Consider the following 23,405-nt stretch of genomic DNA (forward strand, 5'->3'; position numbering starts at 1 on the left):
CAAAGAAGTCAGTTTTCTAAACGTACCCATATGAATTTCCTCTTGAATCGTCAGAAAGAATTAAAATTCATTTTCTACTGCAATGTAAACAGATCTGTTTGATACAATCGAACTTACTCGACCGACAATTGACAGGGCTTAGTGTCATTGAACCTAAGCGAAAGTATAGTAGGAAGGTGGTTGAATGGAAGGTATTGTCCTGCTCATCCAATTTCAAAAAATAATTTTTATTTCTCAATTGACCACGCATGATTATCGTCACAAGCGGGCGAAAAATAACAACTGTCCACTAACTTTTACATATTTTTCCGAGACAATTATGTTCGAAACGGTGGAGACGAGGTCTTTTTTGCGATTTTAGAATCGAAATGATTTTGGCTCCTGACAAGTTTTTTTGAAGAAAAAAACTTTTCCGTTCGCTGTTCTTCAACAACGCAGCTGAAGGGAACCATTTTGCATCTGTAAGTTCGTGTCCCAAGCGGACTGGGCTCGAGGAGATACGGCCACATGCGTCCACTCGCAGGCGGCCCGACGTCAAGAAGTCCCCTCAAAACTGGCAATCTTGGAACTGGTTCATTCCGATGCCTCCTGGCTACAGATATTGTTGAACCGGACAAGGCCATTCATTACGGAGTGTTCAACGTTCAAACAAATGTTTGACACGATGTCTGTCCCGATGGGTGTTCTCTACCTCGGCAACATTGGTATCTTCATCGTACATACATTCGTCCACGTGGAACTCAGTGATGTCCTAAGATTGTTGTGTGACTCGCTGTTGTGCTCGTCGGGTTAACTGGGTGGATCTCCTGGGTTCGATTGAATGCAAAATTGGCTACAACTGGAATCCAGAAAATCGTGTTCTGTGTGTGACACGTGAGTCAGATTTATTGGGCGTTTTCTATAAGATCATTTTTGAGATTCGTTGGTGTATGTGTATGGGATCTTCGAGACTATCAATTACTCAAAGTTGTAGAAGTTTCATAGCGTTCAGTTGTCTGGTTCTCGTTGATTGACAAGATATATTTTTTAATGATTCCTAACCCATCTGAAATAGGCCAATTAAGAGCGAGTATAGGCGCTGTAACCTAGGCTTATTGGCCAGGACAAGGTATAAATACCTCTGTCCCATCCCAAAGAACCAAAGGAGTGACTTAAACCTTCTTTAGCCAAGTCACTCCTAACGATTTATTATATCTCCTTCAAACTGAAACGGTCGGTACGGTTGTCCTCGTTTCTTCCTCCTTTAAGATTCAATGTAAGTCGTTAATTAAATTATTCATTAAATGAATAATTTAATTGCCGTCTAATTTTGAAACATCTTTAAACCGAACTCTGCACAGTAGGCCTGGCTGTTTTAATATTTGCGGCATATGGAAATATGCTTCAAATATTAATATTGACAAGAAAAAATACTACAGAAAACTGCAGTGTTTTCCGGGGCGCTTTTCAATACTGGCTGTGTCTGGGTTAGAATAGAATAGAATAGAATTGACCACGCATGATTATCGTCAGCTGCATCGGAATAAACCAAAAAATGATACATTGTATTGGGATCCAACTAGAAATCTAGTTTTAATTTATTTATATAAGATTAAAAATAAATTGGGTGTAGCTGGGTTTTTCCTAATTTAATTTTGATTTCTTGGAATCTATTCCATGTTTTATCGTGAAACCTCTCAATTAAGGTTATCCATTATATAATAGAACAACTAGAGTCAATTTATTGCATAATCCAACTTTAGACGCAAACCAAGATCGCACATGTAACGTAACGGTCTTTTAGTGCAACGTAACAGTACGAACATTTTTGCTTTTACACAATTCAAAAAAAAATGTTTCAGCATTATCGACATTTTGTTTTCAGCTTTCATCCTAAAGCTAAGAAAATATGTAACATTTGTTAAAAATAGTTCACTAGGAGAGCAGACTCTTTCGACAATGTAAGGCAACTTTAAAAGCTGGCGGTATGAGAAATGTCCACGTGAACTTTTTATTATGTTTTTGACTGTTTTATAAAAATGAAACAAATTTGTATCGTTTTTGGTGTGAGTGCTTAGATTTTGAAATAGTCAAAATGCTTATAACAGCATAGTGTGTAAGTGTGCAGGCATGTATGATAATTGAAAACATCAACGGCCACTATCATCAAAAACAATCAGAAGACGAAACAAAACCTATTTTGATAGATCTTTAAAACGTAAATGTAAAAGTTCAAAATTTCTTTCACAAACGAGATATTTCCATGGAAATTTCACAAAAGAATAAACAAGTGTGACATTCTGTGGTTGAAATTTGAAGTTTGTCATGAAGTCCTTCTGTATCATAATAGTCTAAGACATTAATTTTTTTTGAGAACGCATTTTTATTAAATTAGCTGAAAAAAAATTGGAAAGTCCACATGGACATCGTAGGGAGGGGGTAGGGGTACACGGAGTACGCTTGTCCACGGAGGGGGAGGAGGGAGTCTAAAGTGAATGTTTTTCTGTCCACGTGGTTTATGAACGGCCCCTTACGGAAATTGTGACTAAGACCCTGATATCATGAACATAAATAACATTACTCTGCCAGAAAAATCTGATACAAAACTCGTGAATAAAATATCAAGATCAAGATAACGTAGATCACGAAGATAGTGACTAAGGTCTTGAAGTCATGAACATAAATCGCGCTATGCTGCCATAAAAATGCGATAGTAAACCCATGTATAAAATATCACGGTAACGTGATGAAAAATTATTAAAATCGTAAACAACGTTTAAATGCGGTTCTTTTAGTTGATATTTTTTTATACAAACCAGTGTATCCCCGAATTATGAACCAGAATCATAACAAAAACTAAACATGCCCAGTAGAGTGGGGCATGGTTATATGAAAAAATGAAATTTCGCTCCGAGTAATCTTTTGGGTCCCATTTAGCTCCCAGAACAACTCTGCAAATTTCTAGTTCGATCGGTGAAACTATATTTTTTCGCCCACGGTTTAAAGACTACATGGGATTTCGTATGGGGAAAGCGTCTTTTGCAAACTAATTCTTCCAAGAGTCGCCCGTTACCTCATAAAAATAAATAGATATCTGGAAATTTGTCAAGGAAACAAAGTCTAGACGACCACGAAACGATCTGATGCTTGTGGAAAAAGTTATTAAGAAAAAACCGATTGATGCTCTAAAGATTAATTTCACTTTTCATAGCATCACTGCCTCTGACGGTCGAATTATATTCAAAATCTTTAATTTTCTCTTATTATGTATAAAAAAGATTCAATTTATCGCTCAAAACTCTTGCGAAGTGGCCAAACAGTATAGATAAATGATTTAGACACATTAAGAGAAGATCAAAACAAAATTGCATACAATTGGACAACCAACAACAGTGATGCTAGAAAAAATGAATATTTTATCGATCGTCATAGCATCAATTGGTTTCAGCTTAATAACTTTTCTCTCAAGCGTCAGATCGTTTCGTAGTTTTTGAGACTTTGTTTCTTTGTTAAATCTCATACAAAAGCCACATAACGGTTTATTTTTAAGAAGCAATGGGCGACTCCTGGAGAAATTATCTTGTGAAAGTTAATTTTCCCATACAAAATCCCATGTAAACTTAAAACAGTGTGCGCAAAAATATAGTTTCAGGGATCAAGCTAATAATTTGCACAGATGTTCTGGGACCCGAATGGTACCCAAAAAGTTGCTCGGAGCTGGAATCTATTTTTGTCCCACCCTAATGGTTGTGTAAATCCTAGTTACACTAGAATATCACTTTAAAAGAAGATTGAAAATAGACCCTAATTGTGAAGTAATCACTCGTATTCGAATATACCGTTAATCTAGTGCCATTTTTCTAAACACTATTACCCTTTTAAAATTGTTTTATCACTCAAAAACCCTCCTTTACTAGGTCCGAATTTGACGAAATCTTAATTGTAATTATTCGAATCGTGTAAGCAACAAGGCTGAAGAGTCAGCATTTCTAGATGATCATCCAATATACAAAATTACTTTCCTGAGTTAGTTCTAGGGGATTCGATCGATAATTTCAAGCACACCGCGTGTCGCGAAAGTTTGTTAACTTCTTAACATAAACAACCGCATAATCTCCGTTAGGATTAATAAAAATTATTGACGCAAGCAAAAATACTACTAATAAAAAACTTTATCTTTCCAATCAACCACCCACGCAGGCAACTTCTTCCTACCGTCGAAACGGCACGATGGCGATGAGTCAACGAAGCCAGTCTGCGGCACCGAGCGAAAACTATCGGGATGATCGTCGGGGTTCGCTATCACCACAAGATGATAGATATACCGAGTATCCAGTTCTTCCATTACATCACTATGCGCCCAGATTTCAATCACGATCAGCGACCGCGACACCAACTGGTTCCCCGAAGAAACGACAATTACCACAAGTACCTCACGTGTCACGAAATGCGGCCATGCGAGATCGTTTTATACAGGACTTTGAGGATCGTAGTGGGGGACGTTTTGCAAGACATCGGGGCCGCCAGAGTCATCATCAGCCAACGTATCGAAGTACGGGGATGGGAGGTAGGGCGACTTTATAAGCATCTTCTTTTTTATGTGTGCAATGCTAATCGGCGGCTTTGTATTTTAGGTTGGGAACGACACTATTCGGGGCTTTCCGACAGTGATCTGACGACACACTCATTAGACAGTAGAATTAGACCTAGACACTCGTTATCTCCGGATAAAGATTTCATGGGTGATTTTGGCGATTCCGATATGGAGTCGGTAGTTAGTGTTACTTCAAGTGCTTTTTCAACTCAGTCGGAGCGACCGCGTGGATCGAAAGGGATAAGGTACTAGATAAATAATAATTGATATTTTAGTCTTCAAATACTGATGATAATTTGAAATGTAAGGAATCTTCGCGATCGGCGCCGTCAGTACGGATGTCTGTCGCCGGGTTGGGCCACTACTTCTCTTTGCATTCTTCCAAGTGAACAACTGTTCGGCGAATCTGTCAACGAGATGGATCAAATTACAAAAATACTCGAAGTTCCTGAACCAATTATCCCGAAACACGATGCAATTGGAATGCTTTCTTCCAAATTGCCTCCTATATCCGGAGATATTCCTACATTTCCGTTTGTGGCTCCCAGTAGTGGTGTTTTGTTCTCCGAGGTTGCTTCTTTTGTTCCTGTAACAACCTTCAATCCTTTTTCCCACTTCCACAATGAACAGTGTATTGCTATCAAACCTGCTCAAAGTATTATCCAAAATATTCCTGTAAATCCTCTAACAACGCAGTTACATCTATTGAACACATCATCAGCGGAACAGTCATCACGCGAGCTCAGCACACGGGTTAACCATCATGCATCTTATGATAATCGGATGTGGTCTTCCTTACGAAACAGTGTGTTTCATAGACATCAAGTGGCACCTAATTTAAAACAAATTCATCCTCCTCAAATAGCAACTACACACTCTTCGAGTGCTAAACTGAATCCTAACAATATTCGTTGGTTGGCCAGAGAAATAAAGAAACAAGCTATATCGAATCGTCGAACACCTCCGAGCAAAGAACCAGCTATCCCTTTGGTGAACAAAATTATTCTCCAGTCATCACGTTCGAATCGTGGCATATCCAAAAGTATCGCTCCTCTGCGGAATGCTTTCGATCCTAGAGCTGGTTTAAAAAGCCAAATTATAGCGGGCATATGCAAAAGTACAGACACTTCAGATAAAAGTAACATTAGGTGTGCTAGTACCCAAACCGGTACAGAGTTGAAGGCGTCAGCCGAGTTTCGTTCGTCCATCGGAAGCCTTCCGGATATTGGTGAGTACGATGTTAGTGATCTAGAATTTGATCCCGACATGGTGCCGACAAGCCCAGTTAGAATGTTGAAGTCTCCTAGTGAGCCTTCGCTTCGGGGGCACATCGAGTTTGGTCCCGAGGACCCCCATTGCGACAGCGAACCAGGAAGACAATGCACCAAAATAAGTCGTTCACATTCGTTGATTACTAGTGATCAAATTATCGATATCGAGTATGATTCGGATACTGGTTATAAGACCAAAAGTGTTCGTAGGAATCCATTTGCTGGGATGAAGAATAAACATTCGCCCTGTAAAAGAACCAAATCGCTTGATCTAAGACTAGAGAAAGGCAATGTCGCAAAAGAAGCTTGCGCCTTTGGTTCGAAATCAAGCTTAGACAAAGGAAGCATGACTTTAGATATTGTAAAACACGTAGATGACACCGAGGACTGGGTACGTGAGCCTTACGATCGAGATAACGGAAAAGTGAAGTATGTCAAATCGGAGAGATCCGACCAAAGCAGACAGAAGAATCCGAGTAAAGCTCCAGTTGAAGCCGCCGGTAATTCTAATATTCATACTAAAAAATCTACCGAAATAGTCAGCCTCAAATCATCGGATCAAAGTACATCTGGGAAACATGAACCACCTGCTAGAAAACGGAAGGTCAGTAACAAATCGCGTATTGATGAAATCAAGCACGAGAGTGGCGTCTTGCATGGTAGTACTGAGTCAATAAAATCAATTATTGACGTGGTAAGAATGGAATTAGTACAAAAACAAAAATCAAGTTCCAAAACTTCGAGTGATTCTGCTTCTGCTACTGTTTTGCGTGGAAGTCAATCATTCAGTGATGTTGAACTGCACCGAGATGATCACGTGAATAATGACAAGTATTATGATCGTGATGGTCGTAATAAAAGATCTAATAGAGACGAACTGTTAGATCGAAGGGTTTTCGATAGGTATGCGGAAAATAAAGCGAACCGGTATGAAAGCGATCACGAAAAACAAAGCCAACGAGCACGCGTTGAAAAAGTTCCTGTTAGAAGAGATAATTATTTACATAGAGAAGAAAGGTCTTATGAAGTGCCAAGAGGGGAGAACTATGTTAGAACAACCTTGTCTGACTGCGATGAAGGCGCATCCGATGATGAAGTGTTCGAATATCAATTTTCTAGATGCAACAATTTGTCGTTTAATGGCTCCGGTTCCAGTAGGACTAGATCTCGTTATGACACACGCCGCACCAGTAGTTTGGAAGATATTAACAGATTTATTTCCGATAGACAGTTTTATGGTAATACCATAAATGATAGATGCGATACCAATAGGCACAGCTCCGTTAGTATTAATGATAAGCCAGAATATTTTGAGTATAGCAAGTCTCCCTCATCACCACGCTCCAGCTGTAGCAGTAGAAGTGCTAATTACGCTTCTTCCCATTTTTCCCAATCCTTCAACGGTATCGCTTTGCTGCAAACTGAACCGAAACGAACTGCACTGAAACATCCCGGCATGGTCGGATTGACAATGCATGATACCTCACCGTTCGAATCACCGTCCTGGTCACCCGGGCAACTCAAAAGTGATTACGATATGAGAGACCGAGGGCGATATGGGCACAATGGTGGACGGGATGCGTATCGACGGCGTGAGCGTGATCGTGATCGTGATCGGAACAGCAGTGACCATGAGCGGGATCGTGACCTGAGTGATCGTGAACAACGAGATTCACGGGAGCGTTCTGATCTGGACCGAAGTCTTTCGAACAATGAAGGGACACCCGAGGATAAAATAGGTAAGGCGTAATGGGCAAGCTGTTTCATCGGCCCGGTTTTCTAATTTTGGAACTTTTCCGATAGATGGTAGCCTAAGTGACACAGCAGTGATACAAAGTTTGGACTCGAGACGTAAGCTGGATCAACGATCGCCCAAGAGTGAAACCCCGACGCGGGATCGCGAACGCTTCGGTGCCGGCATGGGAAAGAAAAGTAATTCCACCTCACAACTGTCGGCAACAGGTAACTTGCTTAATAGATTGTCAATATACTATGTTCGTTTTTATTTCTTAACTTTTCAATCATGTGAGAATATGAGCGTCTAGCGCGCAGTGATAGGTAATGCAAGTGTAGTATACGAAGGAATTGGGTTAATCAACGGTGCAACGTGAAAACTGTATATAAATATTTTAGAAAGCCAGAGTAGCTCCATGTGTCGCATCGATGTTCAAGAATCATTACGAAATTTTTTGGACTGACAATATTTTGATAATCATTTTCATCCAACATATGAAAAAGGTCGCAAACGTCGAATGGGGTTTGGTAAGCGTGGCAAAAACTCCTTCACCGTGAACCGAAGCGAAGAGGTGATACCGGGGGAGGTTCGAGGAGGTCTATCGCGTGGTTCTTCAGCGTCTAGCGATGGTGAAGGAAGTGCAGACGGCGACAGGTTCGCTCCAGATTCTACCAATTTTTTAGTTATCATTTCATGCCACCGTCGTTTAGTTCGCTCTGTTTTACTTCTTACTAGTATCACAACCGTTCAGTGTACAATAGCAATACTTTTTTGTGTTGGAGCCATCATCTTGTACTGTTGCTGTAGTTGGTCGAGTAGAGTTTCATCAGTTCGCCCATTTGATTTTTTATGCGATTTTTCTTTTTTACCGGTTAAATCTTCACTTATGTTTCATTCTTGTCGCTTTTCGTCGGTCTCAGGTATACAGTGCTAGCTAACGAAGCAGCCATAAGCAGCTATATGTCTGTTGAGGTTTTACGGGGAGAAATAGAGTTTATATTTTATACACATTTTATAGCATAGCATATGTTTAATTCAGGGTGCTTTATAGATGCGAATGGTTTTATGGTTGATTATGGTAGATTCCTAATATATTATATTTGATTGTCTTTACAATAGTCCTAATCCATGCATTCAGTTATGTTACGCCGCATCGATTTCGATGCAATGTTATTGGAAGTAAATAAGAATTATTTTAAATTGACAAATTGACGTGTGTATCAAAAACGGGCTAAAAAATTACAGATTTGTTTTTATTTTGCATTATTTCCGATTTAGTTAAAAATGCACAGTTTTTATAATACACGGTGGCGTTGTTTTAGTGGCTTTCTAGAAATTTACAAATAAAATCTGCAAAAGGAGCTCGTTGAACTCACTTAACTGTTCCTTAGTTTATTCACGGAAAAATGTAAAAATTGCTTCTCAAAAATATCCTTACTATTTTAAGAGGTGCCCCGGTCAATAACGCCAGCAAATAGCTATTTACGGAATCAGGAATTTGTGCCTCACTTTCCTAATGGGAAAGGAAAGTCAGGCGAAAGAAAGGAACTAGAAAATTTAGACAACACGAAATAACAACAACAGAACCTGGATTCTTCACTCTCGACGGAATAGTGAGGTTTACTGATACAACCTATAGCTCTTTACCACGCGGGTTCCTAACCATAGCATGTCCTTGAGTTTCAGCTCTCTGCACATTTGTTCATCTATGAATCAAGTACCAAAATCCGGACACGCGATTGCACTACTGCAAATTATATGAAGTTTCGTAATCGGATTCACAAAGATCACACGAATAATACTCGGCATGCTGAATAGTATTTAACCGTGTGTTAATTGAGTTTGCTATGTCCGTTCAGTGCCCTGACTAGAATACTGCAATTGTGCATGGAAAAATGTAGCAAATTCTTTGACATTTTTGGGCTTACATCCGGCAGAAAAGTTTTTGCTTGAACGCAAGTTTGCAAGCTATGCCTTGCAACTTGTGCCTTATCCAACTTTTCAACAGTGGTATAATTGGTTCTGAAGTGTATCAATGCAAATGCTTGTGATTTTATGATAATCATCGGCGAAACCATATCTCGGAAACCCAAGCTGATTAAGTTTTCTCAACAAGCCATCGGCGACAAGATTCCATAGAAGTGGCGACAGCATACCACCTCGTGGACATACACATACACTCAGCTTCCTTATCCTTACTTTTCTAAACGATGAGCCAGACGTCGGTTGCTGAGCATTGCGTGTATCCAGTTCGTGATATATGAAGATGACCGCGTGCTGCGTCCAAAATGGATGTATAAGATACGTTGTCCGAAGCACCGGTAATATCAAAAAAGACTACCAATCTTGATTGTTTTTGCGAAAAAGCTTTTTCTGTGTTTAACACAGCATTGTGTAACAATATGGTAGTATACTTCCACCTCTGATTTCTCTTTCTGAAAATCTATGTTTAATTTATATAATTATATAAATGTCGCAAAACGGCGGACTTATGTGTCGTTCAGTGTAATTGCTCGTTACTGCAATACCTAATTGGCGGAAAATGCTGCTGGTTGTTCATGTTCTAATACAAAAGTATGTTTCTTATAAGAATCTTAGAAAACCCCACATCACAAAGAGAAAAAGGTTCTGAAATTTCCGTGCGGTATATTCTTGAATAGTTCATCTATTGTTGTGAGTAATAAAAGGCAAAAAACTCGATTCTTTTGATCTTGTAAAGCAGGCTGCCCCTTAAGACAGTGCACAGTGGTACGAATCTACAATTTAGGAAGACAAAAATGTTTGTAGCTATACCTTATATTTTGGAGCTACGATGTATTCAGGACAAATAATCAGTATCCAATGAGCCATCTCCAGATGTAGATGGTATTAGGGTGACTCTTATTGTTAGGGTGCTTCAAAAAATATTTTCTGAATGTGGGGAAATATCGTGTAGGAACTTATACCAAGCAACTTTGCCGAAGACGTCATAGTTATATCTCAAAAGATGTTCATTTTATAGCTATTTTAATTGAGCAAGTTAGGGTGTTCCTAACAAAAACAACACCTTTTTTAATTTTTATTTCTCGTAAACGGTTTCTTCAGACAACTTTTAAAGATTATTGAGACAATTTTTTTCATAATAGAAGAATTTAGATATCTCTTTTAGAACCGAAGTTATGAGCAATATTGAATAAAAAAAATACTTTTAAAATATTTGTGTCTAAAATTGAGGCGAGCGAAAAAAATTCTTTTTCTTGCATTTCAAAGAGAATACTTTCAGGCATGTTTAGAAAAAAAATGGCGAGGGTGATATTTCTGAAAAAAGTTAAAATCGAGTTTGAAAATTGTTATTTCGCTACTGAAAAATGCCCCAAGAAGAGTCAAAATTTCTCAAGCGAACCACCGAAATTTGGTGATATCGCATTTAGATGGAAGATCCAATTTTTTGGTAGTATGTGGCATTGTAAAACCAAATCCAAACAAGTACCGCGAAATTTAATTTTTTGGCCATAATATCACAAACTGATAGACATAACACTAGAACACTAGCGCCACCATTTTGGAAACACCCTAACAATATGAGCCACCCTACTACCATCTACATCTGGAGATGGCCTATTCAATACTGATTAATTGTCCTGAAGACATCGTAGCTCTAAAACATAAGGTTTAGCTACAAACATTTTTGGCTTCCTAAAATGTGGATTCGGACCACTGTTCACTGGTAGCGGGAAATATATCGAAAAACTATTCAGTGGATTAGCAGCAATGAAATCCGGTTTTTTTTCCGCTCTGCTGGTTGGATTCTAATCTAGCATCCATAGCGCGTCTCGTGCCAGCGCATTACCCTATGCTACAGTACGGCTCTGGATACAGAACTGCCACTGTGCATATTGAGATTTCAATAAATCCAATGTTTGTAGTTGTTAAAGTTTACGACAATGTATTATACTCTGCGCAAATTTTTAAGTGTTATCTATAAAATGTTCTTGTTAAGGTTAATCTTCGAATAGACCAATTTTAGACAAAATTCCATGTTGCAGATTCAATAATATAATGAAATTTTTTTAATAACCCATAGTTCGAGATTAAACCCTTATCCGAACCATAACCGTCCTTTGATTGGATGCCCAATTTGACGCCAGTCGCCTTGTTTTTCTTTGAAAAGCTATTCACAACTCAATGATATTTTTCAATTATTCTTAGCTTTGGTATATTGCTCGAAGTCTGCTCCTTGAAGACCATTGTCACGTCATAAATACAAAAGTTTTATTGAATTTCAGAAGTTGAAATTAAAAACGGCATTTTAAATGGGGTTTTACAATCCATACAAATGGAATTTCAAACTACATGTTAGTCATAAAAACTTACTCTAAATCTGTTATATTCGACACTAAATTAGTATCATTTCAAGAATCGACTGACACGTAATTACAGGGTGTCTCAGAATAGGTGTCACCACGCTTACTTTTGATTATTTTTTCAATCTCTTGTATTTCGCTGGAAAGGGAAATCATTTAAGTTTTGAAAGCATCATATTGACAGCTCATTAATGAAAATAAATAGTGAACGTATTTGTATTCATTTAACAGCAGCTATGGGCCAAATACAAAGGGACCTATGGAAGTAACTTTGGCAGAAGAGTATACCTCGTCCAATTTTTGACGAACTACATGACTAGAAAATAATCGAAGATTTTTTTTGGCTGAGAATGAATATGATGCAATTCCTGATGAATAGGGAAAATATTCATGCAAGAATCCGTGTTATTCATTCAATTGAATATCGTACAAAAATATTTATTTCACTAAATATCTAAAATGTTGTTAAATGTTGGAAATGCATATAAGACAACAATTGTCATCACTTACATTGTGACAGAGCCTACTTGGATACGTTTGATTCGTTGTTTCACGTTTAATAAGTGGAGACGAACGAAAACCTGCATTGAATATAAGCGCAGTTGGTTGATTTGACGTTTTAAGAAGCGATATAATCAATTTTCATTCAATGAATTCGAATATTTGTAACTCGGAGTAGGAGCGAGTAAGTACTTTGTCTTCCGCACTTTGAATACTTACTGGATACTTGAAATGTAAAAAAATATAAAATTTAAGTGCTTCATGGGCATTAAGGAAAAGGATTGAATGAGTGCGGTAGATAATCGTACGGGATAGCAGAAATTGTTTAAAAAAATATTCCGTAAAGTTATGGATTCTAAAGGCGACAGTTTTGGCTCAATTAATGTTAGTTGTTCGTATAAAATATCAATTGAGTTAAAAAATAAATGATTGAATACGGTTGATTTGTTTTAATACTATTCGATTTTAGTTTTAGTGGCACCTACTATGAGACACCCTGTATAGTTGTAAGAGTTTATAGATTGAACAAAATGTATCGAATAAGCCATGAACACATTGATTTTGCAATGAGAAAATCAGAAGACAAAACTCTATATAAATTCCAACCTATCAAAATATCTGTAAATACACCACCTAATCACTCACAGACCAAGGAATATCGCCATCATCCTCGTCGTCAACATCGCAACGCAAGCGGTCTTCAGCCGGATCGATCCAACGATCGGTCGAGGTGACACCGATCCCATCACAGTCGTCGGCCTATCGTGCCGGAAGTTTACATTCAATTTCTAGCTCCGAGGGCTCCTCGTAAGTTTCCGCTACCGTCGCGGTGCTAAATCAGTGTTGCCTTCTACCTTTTTTTATCGTTTCCTCTGTTCATCACCACATTCGACTATATTTCCCTAATTGTACGTGTTGTGATGTGATGTGACTCACCTTTCGCATACTAATCTTCTAGCTGTTCTGTTCCAACACTAATTTCGTAACAGTCAGTGTAATATTGACAAATCTCATTGTGTAGGTACTATTCGCTTCCATTACATTTTTCAGGATACTGTCGTAAGCCCGACTGTGAACGTGAATAAAATTTATATTTTCGGGCCTCGCTCCTTTATAGTGATGTGTCAACAGAGGAGTTTACGACATTATTTGCTGGAATTCTTTATAATTCTGATTGCTGTGTGTTCGCCATCTTTGAGCCTATTCTAGCTGTGTTGAGCATTTGAATTTGCTTGTTTTTATTAGACTTTTAAATCTTATAAATTAAACAAACCGTGTTGTCCTGGTGTTCTACAAACTTCTTTCGTATCCATACTATCATTCAATAGATTCTAACTCCAAATCAGATTCCATGTTGGTGACCTTGGAAAAGATCTTCAGTTCATTCAGTTTATATCTGCGCCCGAATCTGCTTATTTTCACATCTCACAAAAACTCACATTTTCAATGCTCAAGACTCTAGCAAATTGCGCTCACATCAAGAGCAAATTTTTCGATCTAAACTGTGGTCTAACCAGTGTATCCCGACATTTGTTAGACTAAATATTTTATCGGAATTGTGACGTATTAACCTGGCGTTGTCCGATTTCGTTATTTCTTTTTATTGATAGTTTACTATTTGCATAAATAGAATAGGTATTTTATCGTATGCATTGCATAATCAGCTTTTTCAGATCATCTCAAAGCTAAAACTCCTTCTTCGAGTTGCTACCTCTTTTTAAATGCTTCATGAAATAGATTAATGGGTGCCTTGATATGACAATAGTTGCTTTGAATTTTCTTTGATCAAGAATGGGTTCTGGAGAAAGTTTTAATTTACCGTCTCGTATCTATATTGGGGAATTCAATTTCCTTGTCCGTGAGTTTTCTATCGGAATCCATTGAAAGAAAACTGTTTTTCTAGCACTATAAAAACATGCCTAATAGCTTTATGAACTGCACTTATCTCAAATTGGCCGAGTAGTAGAAATGCACAACAAGCTATCATCGAATAACATTTCCACTATTTTATGTAACACACATTGTATAGAATGTATAACATAGCACATTAGGTATTGAAATTCGTACAACATTATAAAAAACAATAGAATGGGATGAAATGGACCAATTTGAAAAAAATGCCCCTTTGACCAGATCATCTCCCTTCGCTGTTTTAATGTGATTCCCCTATTGCATGCTTCGTAACCTACCAGTAGATACGCATAAATATTTATAAGTGAAAAAGAGTAAATTTATATATTCTATCTCTCCCTGTAATCCAGTCTAATGGATATAGATAAAAAATCGTTTTATGAAAAGTATCTGTCTAAAACCCGATCCGTGTGTAACAAACAAATTTTCATACATATTCTGTACCTTGCTCCTAAATTATCTCAACTATTGTGTACTGTAATGCAAGGAAAATCTGTTTGGAAATTGTTCAACTATTGTTTGGTTCAAATCAAAAGATAAATTACATATACACTGTCGGGATAATTGAAATCAGTTCATATTATATACAAAGTGACATCTGCAGGATATTCCAAGCAGTTTACATGTTATAATTTTCTCAGAGATGGAATCGTTTGCGTCCAGTTGATGTGTGATATCATGAAATGAATGAAATAGTATTACTCACGTTCATGCTTATTATAATTTGTTTTATAGGTACTGCATGCATCTTATTAAACTGTAGTGTTATGAATGCTTAGTAGGGTGCTTGATTGGAGTTATATTTTGGGGTTATTGCTTGCCGGGGTTAGCCGATTTGTTCTTGTATAGCTTGGTGCGTTCTGTAGATGGATGACACTAAATTATCAATATGATTTAAAAATTTGGATTAGGTACTTGTCATATTTTTACTGATAAACTAGAAAAATTTTAAATCTGGCCAATCGGGCTCTTAAAAACGGGTAATTGAATTCAAGAAATATGCTTTCGATTTAATAACCAAAGAGAAAATAAAGGATGAGAATCTCTCATTTGCAAAATAACTTTAGTATTGGATAGCAAATTACTGAACTGTAGAGTGCATTGTTTTGGCAGAGCAGAATGCTCGCCACTGTTCTGTGTTGTTTAAATTTTGCTTCAAATCTAGTTTTTGAACGATTTTGGCGATTTCGTTATAGAGTCCCACTTCCTAGACTAACCATAATGTATCCAACAGCACCAGCCACTTTAGCTGTGGAGGATAAGCCGATCAAACATTACTGTTCTCAGTTAACGGCCACGAAGAGTTATGCAGTTGGGACAGCAGAGCAATTCTACTAGGAGTCGTCCAAAAGTTTTTAAAATCGTTTTAGATAAAACATGACACGTTTCACCTGCATGAAAGACTAAACTTTTTCCCCAGTCAATCAGATCATTGGGGCTCAAAAGTAAATTTTTAAAACGACGTACAAATTTTTAATAAAATACCATTACGTTCTGCTTCTGGTTTTTTTTTATTCAATTCTTAAAGGCGCCAATTTTTTGTAAAACAATGCATTTTAAATTTCTTAAAACTAGGGGATTACATATTGATATTTGTTTTTTAATGAAACTAAGGAGTTTAGGAGATTAGGGGGGTCATTAAGTTTTTTTTTAGTAATACGGTTTTGAAATTTTAGCAGAGAGATTATTGAAGCTAATAATTATTAACTATGGAGGACAATTTTACAACCATCTTGATACTAGGAACACCTAGAGGACGTGATTGATTTTGTATAGATTCGGAGAGATTAATTAGAGCTATTTTCATTAATACAGGTCGGATTCGGTTATCCGTGATTCGATTATCCGGGTGCTTCGAAAAAAAATCAAATTTTAACTAGAATTTCTGATTATAGCGCTAATTCGACAACCCTCTTCTTATTTCTCAATTACTGGGGTGGGCAACTGGGCACGTCCGACAAAATCATAGCACTAAAAGCTATTCGTCGGACGGGTTTCCCGTTTGCAGGAGCAGAGCAAACAAACGTGTTGACAAAACCTACCGCTGGATTGTCAAACAAAGGTCTTGTGGAATGCATAATATAGAGCAATTGATTCAACTCATGACAAGGCTTGAATATTAATGATCAAGAGTTGACGCAATATTTTTTGGGTGCCAGAATAATTGCAAAAACTATTTTTTTATTTCGATTATAGAGGTTTTAACTTTAAAGTCATTCGTCTCTTCGGATTAGAAAAGTTTCTTATGAAAAATTTCTAACCCTATGTGCGGGGTCGGGACTCGAACCCAGGTGCGCTGCGTACAATGCAATCGATTTACCAACTACGCTATGACCATCCCCTTGCAAAAACTAGCTATATATACAAATTCAAATAAATGCGCGGTTTTCTATTATTCTGAATTGTATATTAGGAAGGTGCACAACTCAATTTACATTTTTCGAATTCACAGAAAGCTACGTAGCTTTGCTTGGGACCCTCATTTGAAATTAGTTTGGATACGATCGGTTCAGCCATTGTTGAAAAACACGAATGAGAGTTAGTCCGTTACATACACACTAGAGTGGGACATGGTTATATGAAAAAAATAAAATTTGGCTCCGAGTAACTTTTTGGGTTCCATTTAGCTCCCAGAACAACTCTGCAGATTTTTAGCTCGAAAGGTGAAACTATATTTTGCGCCCGTATTTTAAAGCTTACATGGGATTTCGTATGGGGAAATTGTCTTTTGCAAATTAATTCTTCCAAGAGTTACCCGTTACCTCATAAAAATAAATAGATATCTGATTTTTATAGGAAATTTGTCAAGGAAACAAAGTCTAGAGGACTGCAAAACGATCTTGCGGAAAAAGTTATTAAGCAAAACCCGATTGATGCCCTGAAGATTGTTGAAAATTTTACTTTTCATAGCATCACTGCTTCTGACGGTCTAATTATATACAAAATTTTCAACCTTCTCTTATTATGTACAAAAGAAGCCTCAATTTATCCATCAAAACCTTGCGAAGTGGCTAAAGCTACCAGTACACTGTTTGTAATAACGTCAAATATTTGACATCTTTCGTGAAATCAATTTGAACTGCTGTGTACTGGCTCTTCAAATATTTGATCAAACACAGTTTGCCAAATTTTTCATTCGTGTTTGTCAAAGCGATTATTTGTCTATTTGTCAAACAATGTACTGTCCAGTTTGTCAAAACTTCAAACAGCGTAACGCTGCAGTTTGTCAAACTTGTCGATGGAGAAGTTTGTCAAACTTGTTGATGGAGAAGTTTGTCAAACTTGTTAATGGAGAAATTTGTCAAACTTGTTGATGGAGAAGTTTGACAAACGTGCCGTGCTCATTCAGGATAGCAAAATACGCCGTACGCGACTCTGATTGGTTTTGACAGAATTTGTTGTCGAAACGAAAAAAAGTTAAGGTTTGAAATTCGGTTGATTGATTGTTTTATTTACGTGACTTTAAATAATTCATTCGCCACGTTAAAAAAATCGGCGCTATTTTGATATTGTTGGTATTTGTCTTTCCAGGTAAATCATGCCTCAAATAAATCGGAAAGGTACAAACTATTTGAATTAAATTGTTTGATACATGCTGAAAAGTAAGCAAATTCCATTTCTTTTGAATCCTTTCCGATAGTTCACCAAGAATCAGCTGCTCTTGAAAAGCATACAGCAGTTGAGTGTACTGCCAGTCTTGCGTGGTATTCTTGTCGAATGTATTTAGTTGAATTCTACATCCTAATCGGATCGTAGCTGTTGACTATTGTTATTTTATCATGTAGTGTGTTGACTATTGTTATTTTATCATGAAGTATTGAATGAGCTCATGGAAGTCGAGATGATGAAGAGTCTGTCGACAGCGATTCCATCGAATCCATCAAACGGACCCTGCGTCTGGCGCTGGATATTTACGCTACTAATGTTGGTGCGTCAAATACTACCCAATAAACGCGTACACTATCCTCACCACTTGCCAAAAACATACTCAGGACAAATTGCTCAAGTTGCCCGGTGTTGTGCTTAGTAGCTTTAACAATTTGGGAACGAGAAAGTTATTTTAGCTTCGGCAAATCGCTTTTCCTTCGTCCGTCTCCAGATCTCTCAAAACCTCTGTCGAACCGTTTGTGTTTGTTGCTCATGTGGTACACCCCGCTTTGCTGATGCTTGAATGTTTGGCTGCAGATTTTACATGAGTACATCTTTTCCTTCACGTTGGTATTAGAAGCCTTGCATTTGACAACATATGTGTTATACTTTTTGCCACAATCGCGACAATCGAACAGTTTCCCGGTGGCATGCAACTTCTCGTGCAGCCGGAAACTTTTCGCCTATCGGTAGACCTTGCTACATACTCGATATTTGTGCCCGGGCAGCACGTCGACTTCGCGTCCTATACCATTATCTGGTTGTGCTGGGTTCGCAGGTGCATCGTCAGCTTGTAGGATTGAGTGAACCCTCGGTCGCAGTATTCGCCCATTGCCCCGCAAATCGCCCATTTCAACTTTTTCCTCTCCCAACCCCCTAACAACGTAAATCTTCTCATTCTCTCCCTTGATGCGCATTTCGGTTTTTGGTTCCAAAGGAAAATGTTTAATTCATCAGCATCTTCCACTGCGTTTTCGATATCTGATCGTTCATCGTCCGCGTCCTCGTGTACTAACTCTGGATCCAATTTGATGTCAACTTGTCCCGCGTTAGGTCGAATGTGAAAGCAGCTTTCGGAAATAATTAGCTGCTGTATGAGGGTTCGGCGGCGTTTGTAACATGTAATGTAGTTATATTGCACTAGCGAGGCAATGGAGAAATTTGTCAGGGTGCACCTGATTTGTTCCTTTCGTTCTTCTGTAACGGCAAGCACGTGCCGAAAGAGTGCTCTACATAGGCCAGCGCAGAAGCCACACCTGTCGGAGCTGTGGGAGGCTACTTAAATGTAAATGTGAGAAAGTACATTAACAAATGAGCGAGAAATGCAACTAAAATCCATACCGTGTTCATCGCCGTTTTGTATGTCCAACAATACAAGAGGATTAAATATTTTTCAAATTCCCGTTCTAATCATTTTTTGTCCAATTGAAGTCTGCCTAAACTTTTTTGGGGTAGACCTTGTGGCTGTAGAGTTCTATACAATTCCATTCACACACACTAATTGGGGTTTTGATTTCCTCCAGCTGACATATATAAAACTCAACCAATTTAAACGTTCGAAATAGCTCGCCTGAAGTATTTATAATGGTGTTGAAATGCTCGACGGAGACGTACTGTGTAGATATCGACGTTTGAAATACGCACACCAAGATCTCGCAATTTTATTCTACCGCCCTTCCCTTAAGCCCAGGAGTGGTTTATTTTCCTCCCAATCCAAACGTCAAAACGGCACAGTACCAATGCAGCTGGATAAGTCAGTTGGTCAGGTTCCATCATAAAAAAATCCGACCAAAAAGCTATTTTCGATTTGTTTTCCTCCACCTGTGACTGGTGGAAGAAAACAAATCGTTGAACACACAAATGCAGTTACAGATTGCCAAGTACTCTATAAAATAAAATGAAAATTTCAATCATATATGAACAGCATGCTTTGATCGAACAGCGCTTCCAAATTAGTTTTTCTTCTACAATTCGACCTGTCAACACGTATGGTAGACAAATTAGATTGCGTTGTGAGTCATAAAATGATTACCCTTTTGTATGGGACCTTGGCGTATTTAATTTGTATTTGATCACACTCTGCATAATCACGAACAAAGGAAATCGATATAGTTACTTCGACCATTCATAAAAATAAAAATTTTTTTTTTGGAAAATCATTTGGCATCCCTGCGCTAACACAAATATTTCATGTGTTTGCACTCTTGAAAATTCATGAAGTTCAAACAGCACTAATTTTTTTTCGCATGGCGATTTGTTTGACGTATACACCCGTTTGACTATATTTGACAAACAGTGTACTGATCCATCAAACTTGTTTTATTATGTTTGTCAAACAATATTAGGCGTACCCGATCAGAAAGAAATAACAAAATTATTACAGACTGAGTTACTTTGTTATGAAAACAAGTTGTGTTATAACTTTGGTCTCGGTAGTTGGTAGAATAACAGAAAACATAACAGAAGTTCTTCTAGTATATATCAAAGATATGACAACCTGTGATAGGCTTCTATCAGAATTATAACAAAATTTGTTAGGTTCTCCCACGGCCAACATAGCTTTTATTACCTATTGTATAGTATCAACGAATTTAGCGTGTAGGTCTAAAAATAGAATAAAATAGAAAAATATAGCATACATTAAGGCGCTTTTCGTTTGGAAGCAAAAGCTTCATGTAGCAAAAGCTTTCTATAGTTTTGTCAAATGATTGCATACATGCTGGCTGATTGTTATTATGAATATATGACACGCTGATTGTTATTTGTGGATATAGCGATTTGAACCTGGGTATTCTGAGTTTTATGGGGATGTTTTCTGCATGAACCAACGACATTATTTTCGACCGATGTTTAATGTTAGCATAATATTCTACGCCTTCGTCAAGGGTAAAACGATTATAGATACAGAAGATGTTTCCAGAACGCACACATTGAACTTTGCCAAAGCCTAAGGACTGTTTGTTTTCCTTGTATAATACGCTTTATTTTCATACAGTTTTGCGCACTACTACAGCTGCATATATTACGATAGACTGAATAGCTTTATAATTAGGAAAGTGGAACTATTTTTAGATTCTGAATAGTGCGCTTCGGTGCTTCTCTTGTACGTTAACATGATTTACACGAGTTTTAGGAATAATGTCGATGCGATATGGTAACATTTAGCGGATAATTTACCTACATTATTTTACGGAGAATACGACAAATGTTACTTATGATTCCGAATAGATTCAAAGTAACAAATGCCAATGTTTTGAGGCTTGCATTTTGAGATTTCAAGTGAAGTCGCTTTTGGGGTTTTGTTATTGGCATTTTTAAAATGGGGAAGGTTAAGCAAACCAGTACAATTATCTCACATCTAATAAATTCGCAGAATTACAATTTTTTACAATAGTTCAATCTATCAAGTGCGAATATCATAACAGATAATCATAAAATTCGAGAAATTGTTGAGGATTCTTCGGTGTGACGAATTTTAGAATATTTCATGTTTTATAAAATACATTTTCTTATCTAAATTTTATTTAGTTTTAAGGGGGAAATTATTCAATATTTTTACATTAAATTTTTTAGCTATTCCAAGCACTATCTAAAACACATATTTAAATTGTAACAGCAAACAATAATACCAGCTGGGATGTGTATATATTCAGAGATTTCTAGGTCTTTTTGAAATATTGATAGCTTTATGCAGCATACTCACAAATATTAATCTTCCAACAATTTGAACAGGTCGCATTATTCCTTTTTTAACTTTCTACAAAATGAATCAAGTACCTTGATTATTACGAAAATTTGTTAGTTCGATGTTTTTTTAAGACGAACGAAGGACCATCGAATACAATGGAAACATTAGTACATACATCTTTAGAATAGCTTGTTGATAACTTTGTGATTCCAAAACTTTTTAAATAAAGGCTTCAACATTGGAATCATAAGCCACATATTCGAAATTGCGTGTCAGACGAGGGTCTCATAAAATAGGTAATCTCTTAATCAAAATGCAACCAAGTACGTTAAACACCTTATTTTCAAGTTTTCCGACATCTTGCATCTAAAACTTATCTATTCTCAAAATCGTGGAACTTTGAATGTCCATGTGGAAATCGAAAATATAAGGAAATCAATAAAAACTTCGAAAATTTGCTTTAAAAAGTTGGATAAATACACATAAAAAGAGGCTTCAGCGTATTAGCAAATAGACGATCATTTGTGTAATATAACAATCATTCACAGTTGATCGATTGATTTGTTTATCGGAGCTTTAACCAACTGGTCATTTGCCCGCTTTACAGTTTACAGTTAGCGTTCAAAGATAATTGTGAAAGAATATGTAATATATTATAACATCAAATTTTGATCAAATTTTGCTTCATCAAATATTTCACGTTATGATAAACAGTGTACTGGTAGCTTAAATAGTGTAGAAAAACGATTTAGACACATGAATAGATGGTTGAAATAAAATTGCGTATAATTGAACAACCAACAGCAATGGTGCTATAAAAAATGAATATTTTGTCAATCGTCAGAGCATCAATCGGTTTCTGCTTAATAACTTTTTTCTCAAGCGTCAGATCGTTGTATGGTATTCGAGACTTTGTTTTTTTGTTAAATTTCCTATAAAAGTCACATAACGATTTATTTTTAGGAAGTAATGGGCGACTCCTGGAGGAATTATATTGAGTCGATTGGTATATAAGACACAGCTCTCTGGGGCTCGGAAAAAGTCTTGAAAGTTTGAGCGAATTCGATTTTTCGTTTGAGCGTTGTGATTTTCGAGGTAGTAGAAAAGCTCTGCTAATGGAGATAGCAGACATTATAATTGTCTTTGTCGCATAGAATGCTCTCAAATGATAAATTAAAACATGAAAAAATACTCCTCTTGCTCCCACTGGCCGGTCAATACTGCGCACAGTGGCGGATATTCGAACAAAAGTCGGACAGAACCTAAAATGTTGTCTAATTTGGCTGAAAATCACAAGTTAAGCTAAGGTGCTGAATTCATGTCAAAAGTCATAAAATATTAGATGCATTTTTCCATGCAGTGTCACTGAACCTTTCTTATGACTATGATCCCATTTTTATGATAGATTTTCCGTTACTGTTCATCACTATCAACAATATCATAAAAAATGAAGAACACAGCTTTAAATCTTATGTGTAACGTGTTGTTTTACTATAAATTTGCTAATTATCGAAACAAAACACCATGCGTCTCAATAGCAGTAACAAAACTTAAAAATCTCCTTAAACGAAACCATGTTATTCGAAAAGTAGAGGTTATTTCCCATAAATTGTATAATATGTGACCGTTCCGTAATGTTTCCCCTGATTGTACAGAATACATTTGTAATAAAAGTATTTTTGATCTGACCACCTCAAATATAATTAAACAAAAAAGTCATACTTCCAAGCAAACT

The 23,405-nt window shown here is 37.1% G+C and overlaps 1 protein-coding gene across 8 annotated transcripts in view; it reads left to right on the plus strand.

Annotated features, from left to right (window-relative positions):
• The window catches only part of LOC131683766 (regulating synaptic membrane exocytosis protein 2), a 199,755-nt gene that overhangs the window by 112,108 nt on the left and 64,242 nt on the right, over positions 1 to 23,405 (plus strand). For 5 of the 8 annotated variants that reach the window (XM_058966035.1, XM_058966039.1, XM_058966038.1 and 2 more), the window contains 5 exons: positions 4,180 to 4,546; positions 4,614 to 4,818; positions 4,882 to 7,583; positions 7,648 to 7,806; positions 8,074 to 8,233. In XM_058966035.1, the coding sequence (XP_058822018.1) occupies positions 4,180 to 4,546; positions 4,614 to 4,818; positions 4,882 to 7,583; positions 7,648 to 7,806; positions 8,074 to 8,233 (3,593 nt within the window). Of the gene's footprint in view, positions 1 to 4,179; positions 4,547 to 4,613; positions 4,819 to 4,881; positions 7,584 to 7,647; positions 7,807 to 8,073; positions 8,234 to 13,070; positions 13,231 to 23,405 lie in introns of all 8 variants that reach the window. The other 3 variants (XM_058966036.1, XM_058966037.1, XM_058966042.1) reach the window with 3 other exon arrangements.

This window comes from Topomyia yanbarensis, chromosome 2 (genome assembly GCF_030247195.1).
Source record: "Topomyia yanbarensis strain Yona2022 chromosome 2, ASM3024719v1, whole genome shotgun sequence".
Classification (NCBI taxonomy): domain Eukaryota; kingdom Metazoa; phylum Arthropoda; class Insecta; order Diptera; family Culicidae; genus Topomyia; species Topomyia yanbarensis.